The sequence below is a fragment of the Aquarana catesbeiana genome, linkage group LG12 (assembly GCF_042186555.1).
Source record: "Aquarana catesbeiana isolate 2022-GZ linkage group LG12, ASM4218655v1, whole genome shotgun sequence".
In the NCBI taxonomy this organism is placed as follows: domain Eukaryota; kingdom Metazoa; phylum Chordata; class Amphibia; order Anura; family Ranidae; genus Aquarana; species Aquarana catesbeiana.
Window position 1 is genome coordinate 151552794 of NC_133335.1, and position 13429 is coordinate 151566222.

General features: G+C 41.3%; 1 protein-coding gene across 1 annotated transcript in view; it reads right to left on the reverse strand.

The window, feature by feature from the left end:
* Positions 1–13429, reverse strand: part of ZNF385C (zinc finger protein 385C) — a 798047-nt gene that overhangs the window by 414992 nt on the left and 369626 nt on the right. Inside the window, exon 3 of the mRNA XM_073606093.1 lies at positions 4696–4947. Coding sequence (XP_073462194.1) covers positions 4696–4945 — 250 coding nt within the window. The 5' untranslated portion in view covers positions 4946–4947. The remainder of the gene's footprint in view (positions 1–4695; positions 4948–13429) is intronic.

Sequence of the window (13429 nt, forward strand, 5' to 3'; positions counted from 1 at the left end):
TCAGTGCTGCACTGAGGACGATCCCGGGTTCCTGGGTATGGAAGAGGAAGGGCAGAGCATGATTGGTCCTCACATTCCCAGCATCCTTCCCTGGAGAGGAGGGCGGGGGGGGGACACCTAGTCACATGTGCTGCTGGGGGGTGGTCATGCCTCCAACTGGGAGATGCCAGAAACACCTGGGGGAAATCACCATATTCATGAGCACTGGGTGAGCAGAGTGAGATTGCACTGAGCAGCCAGGAAGTGGAGGGAGAGAGAGCGGAGGAATAATCACCCCACCATTGGTCTCCTGATTCTGCCACTCCCTACATGAGCCAAATGATTAGCTGCACTGACTCCAAGCTGCATCTGGGGGCAGTGCCACCGCACACTCTGCGATCACATACCGGTATTTATTGTGATACACTGATATATACTGTATATCTACTGGCCCGGGCCCTCGGGCACTGCCGCCCCTCTCAAAGTGCCGCCTGAGTCCATTGGACCCAGTGGGACCTATTGTAGGACTGCCTTAAGTGCATCCGGAAAGTATTCACAGGACTTCACTTTTTCCACATTTCGTTATGTTACAGCCTTACTCCAAATCGGATTCAATTCATTATTTTCCTCAAACTTGTACAATCAACACCTCATAATGACAACATGAAAGAAGTTTGTTTGAAAGTTATGTTACAGCCTTACTCCAAATCGGATTCAATTCATTATTTTCCTCAACCTTGTACAATCAACACCCCATAATGACAACATGAAAGAAGTTTATTTGCAAATGTATTAAAAATAAAAAATGAAAAAAATCACATCATCATGCTCAAAAAGACTTGAGGCTGTAATTGGTACCAAAGATGCTTCAACAATGTATTGAGCAAAGGCTGTAAATACTTATGTGCATGGGATTTTTTTCAATTAAAAATAAAAAATAAAAATAAAAGTTTGCAAAGATTTCAAACAAACTTCTTTCACATTGTCATTATGGGGTATTGTTTGTAGATTTGAGGAAAATAATTAATTTAATCTATTTTGGAATAAGGCTGTAACATAACAAAATGTGCAAAAAGTGCAGCACTGTGAATACTTTCTGGATGCACTGTAAATCCTGTATAATAATATGAATAATAAAACAAAAATGTATTGGTACGCAACTTAAAAGCACTCCATACAAGCAGATGAAATATATCTACACCATACCTCAAAAAAGGCACTAATCCCTGCTATGCCCTATTTATCATATATACATATATAGCACAGAGTGGGAAAGCAATAGAGAAAGTTATGGATGGCCCAATGAGACCAATTCAATTGGATGTGGCGCTACACGCACATTTATACATTGTGTTGATTTGGTCTCCTGGGGAGGCATTAGAACTGTGAAACGCGTTGGAACCTAGGAAAACCTTCCTGCACTATTACGCTTCTACCTATCACCATTGGACAATAATGTATTTTCTCCTGAATATGTTTAACTTACTATATATTTATATATAATAAATAGGGCATAGCAGGAATTAGCACCTTTTTTCCGGGATGGTGTAGATATACTTCATATGCTTTTATAGAGTGCTTTTAACTTACGTACCAACTTACATACCAATACATTTTTATACCTTTTATCAAATGAGAGTACGTGTCTTAACTTTTTGGGATTATGTATGGCACCTCAAAGACCCCTTTCATACTGAGGCGTTTTTCAGGCGTTTTAGGGCTATAAATACCACCTGTAGAGTGCCTCTCATGCCTCCCCAGTGTGAAAGCCTGAGTGCATTCACACTGGGGCGGTGCGTTTGCGGGACGGGAAAAAAAGTCCTCCAAGCAGCATCTTTGGGGCAGCTTGGGAGCGGTGTATACACTGCTCACAAAACGCCCTGCCCATTGAAATAAATGGACACTTCAGCAACATGGGCACTTTTAACACTTTCCTCAGCCGCTAGCGGGGGTTAAAAGCGATCCGCTAGCGGCCAAAAAGCGCTGCTAAAACGCTTTACCACTAACGCCAGGCACTTTCAGTGTGAAAGTAGCCAAAGTCTCTTTCTTTTCTTTTTTTTTCATTCTGCGTTCATAACTGGGATGTGGTGTTTGTTATCAGGCTATCTTTCCTATATGCCTTAACAGTTTCATCAGATACAAAGTGAGGGGATATCTGCAACAGATATATGATACAAAAATGAGAGGATGTATCTGTAAGATGAGATAAATGTATTTTGTTCCGGGAAGCTACGTACTGCCCACTTCCTCAGTTCAAAAACGACTGTCGCACTTTTGTGACGATGAAGAAAACACTCATTATATGCAGTAACCAATTCACTTACAAGTCCACATATACTATTTCCTACTTTATAAGTGCTGATGAGATGTGTTGGCTTTAACTGATTTTGCAAGGTAATACATTTGTATCTGGATTACAATAATAACTGTGTTATACTTCAGTTACAGATTGCCCATTTCCAGTCAAAGCCCAAGGTGACCATGAAAGCCTGTGGAAGAGACCACCGTTCCAGTGCCGGGCATCATATATTGACACCATCTCTACCCTACTTGGTGATAGTAAAAACATTTCAAGGAGCCATTACCATATCTATCCACTTTCCCAAGCAATAAAAAGCTCACAGGGGTCTTAGGCCAACTCTATTATTTCTGTGTTGCTGTTGGAGATTTTTCCCTCATGTCTGTTGAAAGCACTGCCACTGTGACAGGAAGTTAGAAAGAAAAAAATATCTCCAAAGGGTAACTAGATAGTAGTAAATCAGAGGTTCTAATCCTTCTCTATTCTATTCAGGAGTAAAAGGAAAGCTTTAAGTGGATATGCACTTTGAGGACATGAAGTCTCAAACAAGTTTTACCCTTCAATATAAAAGGTGAGGGTCAACTTTATTCCCTTCCCCATGTGCCCACAGCTACAGATCATCCATTCTCATGTTCTAGTACTTCTAATGCCAATACATATGAATGGGTGGCTGATATAACCAGTTCACACCTACAGTAGTCCAACAGATAAAATTAGATTGCATTCGCTAAGGTTCCTTTATGTCGCCACACACAAAATATGAAGCAGGAGTTAGCTTTCAAAAGAGTGGAATCCTCCTTTAAGTTCCTATACATTGAATGTTTACATTTGAGGCCTAAGTCACTGAACACTTCCTCTCTATATGTGAGCAGAAACCAGTCATTGTGACTGTTCGTTATCAACGTTCACAAAATGTTCTAAAAGTCAAAAAGGACAACTAATTTAATCAAGCTGTCTATGTAACAAAAGATCAAACCTCTTTTTCAATTAAGAGGGCAAATCTGTGCATGCACGTACTGCAAATTCTATAGGAATGAGCTGTTTTGTACAACAACATAATGACTGGATGATGAATCCTTGGCAGACACAGCTGAACAATGCCAATGGCAATGTGTAAGATGGAAAGTAAAGATTTAGAGTGTGAGGTCCAGCACTGTACAGAGATTAGAAAGCAGGTCTGCAATAAATGACACCATCTCTCATTCAAAACAAGGCCTTGCTAAATTAATTGGATCAATATTGTCTATGTGTGAGCATGACACCACTGCCAGGTCAGCATGGTAGGTTCTTGATGTTCATTATTACAGTCCTGGTTGTGTCTATGTAGCCTAGAGGGGCCTCCAAAACCCTGCATTGTCGTAGGAAACACCATCCCTTCTGGTATAGATAATACATTGCAAGCCCTGGCCAACAATGGCAGAATATATAGATCTGAACAGGAAGCATTTATATGCAATGTGGCATTGGGAAGATTATACTCATGTGGCAGGTGTTTTTCCAATGAGTTGCACCAGTGAAAATGGCATTTGAGGGCATGGCAGCCCACGTTTATTAATATAAATGGAAATCTCACGTAGACATCAGTTGCCCACGCAGTGGGTTCTCGCACACCAATATAAACAAATGAAAATACAGAGCCACCTGGCTCCCTTGTTGGCAGCACTGCTGCTCTTCTTACCAGTCCCTCTGACTGTGTTGTCCAGCTCTGCTGTTTCCCTTGGCTCTCTTAGCCTTTAGTCGCAGCGCCCTTCCCACAAGGCCTAATCCTGGCGCCTGGATAGGAGTTCTCCTGACAGCCCGATAGGAGCCCACCTGACTCCTGGAATGAGACCTCTTGTCTTCTGGCTGGTGTACCTCTGACCCCTGGGTGAGACCTTCTGTCTCCCACATTGAGAGCTGTCTCCAAACTGGGAGCCCTGAGCAATCTAACGTTATATAACGACACCTGTGTACTCAGACAGTTTGCAGGTACCTGGTAAAATCCGGACACAGGATTGTAAGTTCTGAACCAGAACTACAGAATCTGTTGAAAACCAAAAACACAGCTTTCTCCACTCAGAATCGATAGTCCAGAACCTTGCCTTAACCTATTATGCAAATCCTATGTTACATTCTCCTCCATTTTCACAATGGCAGGGTCTCAGTCTGCCACAACAATAAAATACAATCATGGTCTGCATTTACAAGACTTTAACTTGAAAACTTCTATTCCCCAATGAAGTTTTAGTGGACTCTGATAAAATCATGGTGTATATTGCATTTTGCATCTCCATCCACAACAGATTTTTTCTTCTAAGGACGAAGGTGTGGAACACAACAATTCGCATGCCACCAACCCTCTGGAGAGTTCTACAGTTCTATAAGCCAGGAGATTTTAGCTATTGGACAAAGCACTGGAAAATGTGATGCAACCTTACCATGAGCTGAGATTTTGCCTTTATTGGTCTGTTTCAATCTCTTCTGGTGCGATTTGCCATTATAATGTATTTGGGCCTGAACAGCAGAGTTGAGCTGTATGTTACAGACCTCACATAGAGTGAAGGATGGCAGTCTCTTTTCCCGTTTAGTCTGCACCTCCATGGCTGGACTCTCTGGTTGCTCATTCTCACAAACAGATAAAGCATGAAAGGACTCCGCAGAGTAAGCAGGACTAATTGGACGCTTCATATCTGCAACCAAGAAGAAATAAATAATCAGTTGTTACATGGAACTTCTATTCTTTTCAACTCACCAATATAAACATAAATTTCTTGGCCAACAGTGCTATAAAATTACCCAATAAATTAATTATCTGGAGAAAATCTCTGCGGATCTATCTACACTGTTGAGTATTTAGAATTAATTCTTCAGCACAGCGGGAGTTGAATATAAGCTATTGCTCGGTTTTATTACGGTCATAATCAATTTGGAGGAACAGAGGAAATGAGGGCAACCAAAAAAAAAAAAAACAGTATTGAAGAAATATCTGCAATTCAATGCCTCAGCTGTAACACATATACGTAACATGCAGGGGATGGTTGTTGTAAATCAAAAAGGAAAGTAGAAATATAATCTGCGTGAACAAGAAAGGCAGTTAAAGTGTATTGCTATATCACAAGCGAGCAACTAAGGCGAAAAGTGTCCAGCACTCAACCAACCACTCAACACCAGGGAGGTTCGTGTGTCTGGTGTCAGAGATAACAGTAAAAGGGCCAGATTACCGTTGCTGGATCTTTTAGGAATACAACATTTGATGGCCAAAGCTTCACCTCTTTTAGAATACAGAAGATCTTCCTGGTCCTAACCTGGCTTGAATTATTGTGAGAATGTGTGAACAAGCTACTATGAAATTACTCTATCATATTCATTATGAGAAAAAGTAGGAAAGGAAATGATACATTTTGCCTCTTTGCCTCTGCTGTTGGTAGAATGTCTTCTGGTGACTAATGGTAAATCCAGCCTTACGTCCATCTGACATCCAGAACAAACTGCACTCCCACTATCCAGCTGAAACTCTTCAAGTGACCATCAAATATGAATGAGGGAGTGGGGGATCTAGTTCTTTATGGACCTGAATGGCTTATTTTTATGAAAACTGGTAGTTAGGATAAGTGCTTACTAGTAGAGGTAAATTAATAAAATCTTTAACACCTTAAAGAATAATTCCAGGCATGGTCTACTTGGGCCAATGTAACTACAGTATTTCACAAAAGTGTGTACACCGCTCACATTTTTGTAAATATTTTATTATATCTTGTCACGTAACAACAATGAGAAATGACACTTTGCTACAATGTAAAGTAGTGAGTGTACAGCTTGTATAACAGTGTAAATTTGCTGTCCCCTCAAAATAACTCAACACATAGTCATTAATGTCTAAACCACTGGCAACAAAAGTGAGTACACCCCCTAAGTGAAAATGTCCAAATTGGGAACAATTAGCCATTTTCCCTCCTCTGTGTCATGTGACTCATTAGTGTTACAGGGTCTCAGGTGTGAATGGGGAGCAGATGTGTTAAATTTTGTGTTATCGCTCTCACTCTCTCATACTGGTCACTGGAAGTTAAACATGGCACCTCATGGCAAAGAACTCTGAGGATCTGGAAATTTTTTTTTTTGCTCTACATAAAAATGGCCTAGGCTATAAGAAGATTGCCAAGACCCTGAAACTGAGCTGCAGCACGGTGGCCAAGACCATACAGCGGTTTAACAGGACATGTTCCACTCAGAACAGGCCTCGCCATGGTTGACCAAAGAAGTTTAGTGCATGTGCTCAGCGTCATATCCAGAGGTTGTCTTTAGGAAATAGACATATGAGTACTGCCAGCATTGCTGCAGAGGTTGAAGGGGTGGGGGGTCAGCCTGTCAGTGCTCAGACAATACTGTGCGCATTGCATCAAATTGGTATGCATGGCTGTCGTCCCAGAAGGAAGAATCTTCTAAAGATGATGCACAAGAAAGCCCACAATCAGTTTGCTGAAGACAAGCAGACTAAGCACATGGATTACTAGAACCATGTCTTGTGGTCTGATGAGACCAAGATAAACTTATTTGGTTCAGATGGTGTCAAGTGTGTGTGGTGGCAACTAGGTGAGGAGTACAAAAGACAAGTGTGTCTTGCCTACAGTCAAGCATGATGGGGGGAGTGTCATGGTCTGGTGCTGCATGAATGCTGCCAGCACTGGGGAGCTACAGTTCATTGAGGGAACCATGAATGCCAACATGTCACAGTATTCCAACATGATAATGACCCCAAACACACCTCCAGGATGACCACTGCCTTGCTAAAGAAGCTGAGGGTAAAGGTGATGGACTGGCCAAGCATGTCCCCAGACCTAAACCCTATTAAGCATCTGTGGGGCATCCTCAAATGGAAGGTAGAGGAGCGCAAGGTCTCTAACATCCACCAGCTCTGTGATGTTGTCATAGAGGAGTGGAAGAGGACTCCAGTGGTAACCTGTGAAGCTCTGGTGAACTCCATGCCCAAGTGGGTTAAGGCAGTGCTGGAAAATAATGGTGGCCACACAAAACATTAACCCTTTGGGCCCAATTTGGACATTTTCACTTAGGGGTGTACTCACTTTGGTTCCCAGCGGTTTAGACACTAATGGCTATGTGTTGAGTTATTTTGAGGGGACAGCAAATTTACACTGTTGTACAAGCTGTATGCTTACTACTTTATATTGTAGCAAAGTGTAATTTCTTCAGTGTTGTCACATGAAAAGATATAATAAAATATTTACAAAAATGTGAGGGGTGTACTCACTTTTGTGAGATACTGTACGCATTTGCCATACCTGGCCAATGCCCCTGGAACCTGGAAATCATTGAAGTAGTCACTGCTACTCAAGTTACCTCCACTTGCTTCCAGGTCCCATGCTGAGTGGCTGGTCTGATGCATTCTGAATAATGGAGGTCAAGCGCTCAGTATAGGCACCATTTAGAGAATGCTTTGCATATTCTGACTGAATACAAAGCTTTCCCTGATTGGATAAGGTGGAATGTGTGGCAGTGAAGTCACATTGCTCTCCACCCTGTCCAATCAAAAAACGCTTTGCATTTATTCAGAAATTGCAAATAATTCCATGAATGGCACCCATGCTGAGTGGCCTACCTCCTGTATTCATAATGTGTCAAGCTGGCTGCTTAGCATGGGACCCGGAAGCATATAAAGATCACTATAGTAGCAGTATCTACTTCAGTGATTTCCAACTTCTCAGGGCATCGGCCAGTTATGGTATATACAAAGTTAGATTGGTCTAAGCTTGACCAACGTAATTATGTAATAATATACCGTGCCAGGAATTATTCATTAATTTTTCGGCAGACTACAAAGACTAAACTGGTATTGTATATCACCACTTTATTGTACAAGTATACAACCACTAGCAAGTCACAGGCAGCTGAAGGATGTAAAACACTGCATTGAATAGGCCATGTGATGCTCGTCAGCTGCCAGCAAGTTCAAGGTGAAACATCATTTATTCATCCAATCTGACATAACATTGTGATTTCACTAAAAGGGCAATTCCCCTGCCGTATGTTTCTACATAAAGACCCGTGATTTCAAACTCCTTTTCAGGTTGGTCCCACTAAGGTACTCCATTGAGTTTTGAAAAAATGTTCCATTTAGTCTATGTTAGGCTGAAGTCAGGCAGGTGCTTTCAGTTCCACATCTGGGAATTAAAACAACAGGTTTCAATTTAACATTACTCCAGAGTGCGGACTAATGAACCATTATAATCAGAACTTTTGTGGGCCTTTTTCCTCTTGTTGTACTTGCGGAACTGTATATTATTGGACAGAGAGCGGGGACATTTTGCTCTATCCTTCCCCGTCCTCTTCCTATTCGTCTGCTCTCCATGCCTTTCCCCCCTCCCTTTTTTTCTTTTCTTCTTTATTTTGTTTTTAGCTATACCTTTTTTTTCTGCTTTCTTCAGCAGCTACCTTATTATCCCTCCTTTTTTTTTCCCCCTCTTTTTCTCTCTCTTGTTTTCTCTTTTCTTCTTCTTCTTTACTCTGCTTTTCGCTATACCTTTCTTTCTGCTTTCTTCAGTAGCTAGCTACCATATTCCCCCTCCTTCTTTTTTTTTTTCCTTCTCTGACAAGCTAATACACATGGCATTGACCAGCTGAGACTAACCCACAATGCTTTTGCCACGTACACACGATCGGAAATTCGGCCAGCAAAAGACCGATGAGAGCTTTTGGTCGGAAAATGCAACCATGTGTGTGCTCCATCGGACTTTTGCTGGCCGAATTCCAGCCAGCAAAAGATTGGGAGCATGTTCTCAATTTTTCGGTCGGAAAAAGTTCCTATCCGAAAATGCGATCATCTGTGGCAATTACGACGCGCAAAATTCCTACACATGCTCGGAAACAATCTCGACGTATGCTCGGAAGCATTGAACTTCATTTTCTCGGCTCGTCGTAGTGTTGTACGTCACCTCGTTCTTGACGGTCGAAAGTTCAGTGAACTTTTGTGTGATCGTGTGTATGCAAGGCAAGCTTAAGCGGAATCCCATCGGAAAAGCCTATCTTTTTCCGACCAAAATCCCGATCGTGTGTACGCGGCATTAGGCGGTCTTTCATTTCACTGGTATTGTGTACTGTAGTCTTTTACTAGATAATCTAGTGCTGCCAATGTTGAATTTATGATTGTAAATGCTTATTTGCTTTCTATCTGTTTATCTCAAGTATGATTATCCTAACCTGTATTCCTGCAATGCTTCATGTACGTTGCCTCCGAGCTTGTCAGTTTCGTACATGTATCCTCATGCTATACTTAATAAAGTTCTTTATGGAAAGAAAACAACAGGTTTCATGTTTACAACAGCCTATTGTAAGAACGAATTTGGGTTCCTCCACATATAGGCGACTGAGAATTTTCCTACGTGACAGTATCATAGATCTTGCCATTGAAATGCATAGCACAGAGGTTTACATTAGTATGGGGAATGGTTGGCTGAGTCTCTGTAAATTACATATTTTCTGGTATGTAATTAACTAGCACGTCTTAGTAATACACCTTTCCTAAATTTTAAACACAACCCTTTAACTGAGAGCTCACGCAATTTTTTGCCCTTCTAATGGGAATGTGAACAGAAATTAAACTGTTCAAATACTTACCATCATTTTCCTTTCTTGGCTTTACTCTGGATCAATAACATGACAGTACCCAAGATACATTTCTAAGCCTACCAACCTCAGGTGTTCACTAACTCATACTCTAAGACCGGGAGCCCTATGCTGCCATAAACCTAGGTAGTAAGGCAATACAGTGCCTTGAAAAAGTATTCATACCCCTTGAAAATTTCCACATTTTGTCATGTTACAACCATATATGTACATGCATTTTATTGGGATTTTATATGATAGACCAACACAAAGTGGCACATAATTGTGAAGGGAAAAGAAAATGATAAATGGTTTTAAATTTTTTTTACAAATAAATATGTGAAAAGTGTGGCGTGCATTTGTATTCAGCCCCCTTTAACCACTTAAGGACCAGCCTCGTTTTGGATTTTAGGTGTTTACATGTTTAAAACAGGTTTTTTTTATGAAAAATTACTTAGAACCCCCAAACATTATATATGGTTTTTCTTCTAACACCCTAGAGAATAAAATGGCGGTCGTTGCAATACTTTTCTTTGCACTGTATTTGCGCAGTGGTCTTAAAAGTGCACTTTTTTTGGAAAAAATTCACTTTTTTGGATAAAAAAATAAGACAACAGTAAAGTTAGCCCAATTTTTTTTATATTGTGAAATATAATGTTACGCCAAGTAAATTGATACCCAACTTGTCACGCTTCAAAATTGCGCCTGCTCGTGGAATGGCATCAAACTTTTACCCTCGAATCTCCATAGGCGACGTTTAGAAAATTCTACAGGTTGCATATTTTGCGGTACAGAGGAGGTCTAGGGCTAGAATTATTGCTCTCGCTCTACCGGTCGCGGCGATACCTCACATGTGTGGTTTGACCACCGTTTTCATGCGGGTGCTACTCGAGTATGCGTTCGCTTCTGCGCGCAAGCTCGTCGGGATGGGGGTTTTTTTAAAAAAAAAGTTTTATTATTTATTTTACATTATTTTATTTATTTTTACACTGTTTTTTTTAAAAAAAAATTGTGTCCCTTTTATTCCTATTACAAGGAATGTAAACATTCCTCAGATCTCATATTTACACTAAAATGCAATTAAAAAAAAAAAAAAATGACATTTGAAAAAAAGTGCCTTTAAGAGGCGTGGGTGGAAGTGACGTTTTGACGTCGCTTCCGCCCAGCAGTGTCATGGAGACGAGTGGGCGCCATCTTAGCCTCACTCGTCTCCAGGCACAGCACGGAGAGGGATGCGATCGCCTCCGCCGCTACCGACGGCTCCGGTAAGCGGCGGAGGGCACCGGATCGCGGGGAGAGGGCCCTCTCCCGCCACCAATAAAAGTGACCACTTTTATCTGAAAGCCGGCCGCCGCACAAAAACGGGGATACCGGGGTTATGGCAGCTAGCTGCTGCCATAACAACTATATACCCCTTTAAAGTTTGGATGTACATCGTCGTCAAGCAAGCAAGTGGTTAATTTGATACCCCTAACTAAAATCTAGTGGAACCAATTGCCTTCAGAGGTCGCACAATTAGCAAATAGAGTCCACCTGTGTGTAATTTAATTTCAGTATGAATACAGCTGTTCTGTGAAGCCCTCAGAGGTTTGTTGGGAAGCCTTAGTGAACAAACAGCATCATGAAGGCCAAGGGACACACCAGACAGGTCAGGGATAAAGTTGTGGAAAAGTTTAAAGCAGGGTTAGGTTATAAAAATATATCCTAAGCTTTTTAATATCTCATGGAGCACTGTTCAATCCATCATCTGAAAATGGAAAGAGTAAGGCAGAACTGCAAATGTATCAAGACTTGGCCATCCACCTAAATTGACAGGCCAGGCAAGCAGAGCATTAATCAGAGAAGCAGCCAAGAGGCCCATGGTAAATGAGCTGCAGAGATCCACAGCTTAGGTAGGAGAATCTGTTCAAGGGACTATTAGTTGTGCACTCCACAAATCTGGCCTTTATGGAAGAGTGGCAAGAAGAATGCCATTGTTGAAAGAAAGCCATCAGAAGTCCTGTTTGCAGTTTGCTAGAAGCCATGTGGGGGACACAGAAAACATGTGGGAGAAGGTGCTCTGGTAAGATGAGACCAAAATTGAACTTTTTGGCTTAAAAGCAAAACACTATGTGTGGCAGAAAACTAACAGTGCACATCACCCTGAACACACCATCCCCATTGTGAAACATGGTGGGGGCAGCATCATGTTGTGGGGATGCTTTTTTCAGCAGGGACAGGGAAGCTGGTCAGAGTTGATGGGAAGATGGATGGAGCCAAATACTTGGAAGAAAAACTGTTAGAGTCTGCAAAAGACTTGAGACTGGGAAAGAGGTTCGCCTTCCAACAGGACAACGACCCTAAACATACAGCCAGAGCTACAATGGAATGGTTTAGATCAAAGCAAATTCCTGTGCTAGAATGGCCCAATCAAAGTCCAGACCTACATCCAATAGAGAATCTGTGGCAAGACATGCAAAATTGTTCACAGATGCTCTCCATCCAATATGACAGAGCTTAAGTTATTTTGCAAAGAAGAATGGGCAAAAAAGTTCATTCCCTCCAGATGTGCAAAGCTGGTAGAGACATCCCAAAAAAGACTTGCAGCTGTAATTGCAGCAAACGGTGGTTCTACAAAATATTGACTCAGGGGGGCTAAATACAAACACACGCTACACTTTTCACATATTTATTTTTTTAAAATTTTGAAAACTATTTATCATTTTTCTTCCACTTCACAATTATGTGACACTTTTTGTGTTGGTCTATCACATAAAATCCCAATAAAATACACTTAGAGTTTTTGGATGTAACTTGACAAAATGTGGAAAATTTCAAGGGGTATGAATACTTTTTCAAGACACTGTAACTAGAAACAAAATACACATGTAAAAGTAGGATACAAATAAATTTTAGTAAACAGAAAGTAGGGTAGGGATACTTTTTTTTTACCTAATTCTACTGCGATTAACACTGCTGGCTCAATTTGATAGTAGTATGTCATACATACACTGTATGCACGGACAACCCAAATACCGCTATGCAGATGGTCTCCATTGAACATGATGAACAGCCACATGGAATGCTTACACACTACTTGTGGTGTGGGAGCAAGAAGCTCCTCTGGAAGGGGCGGCTCTTGCCCTGCATGATTGCTGTGTGCTTTTTACAAACACTATTGATCTGTTTGAGTCTAATAGAGGGTATAACAATAACAAACACATGGTCTGAAGCAGGCTATAGTGTTAAGACGGGCTCTCAACACTCTTCCCACATCCAGTGACTGGACTGAGGATCCATAAGTGGTTTAGGTGGAATCTAGAGGTGACTTTTGTCACAAATGTAAACATCAGAAAAAGGACAACCTTTATAACCCAAGGCTTTTAACTCTGAAATCCTTTAGCCACTGTAATAGATAAAAAAAAAGCAATGAGTTCCACAAAGAAAAGGTATGAAGTTACAGGACGCTGATGACATCTTCTGAACAATCTAGGATCCTCGGTCTCTCCCCTGCCATCAGGTACAGTCTCACTGGGCATAGATGAGTCCTGTCCCATTTTGAGTCAGTAAGTTGGG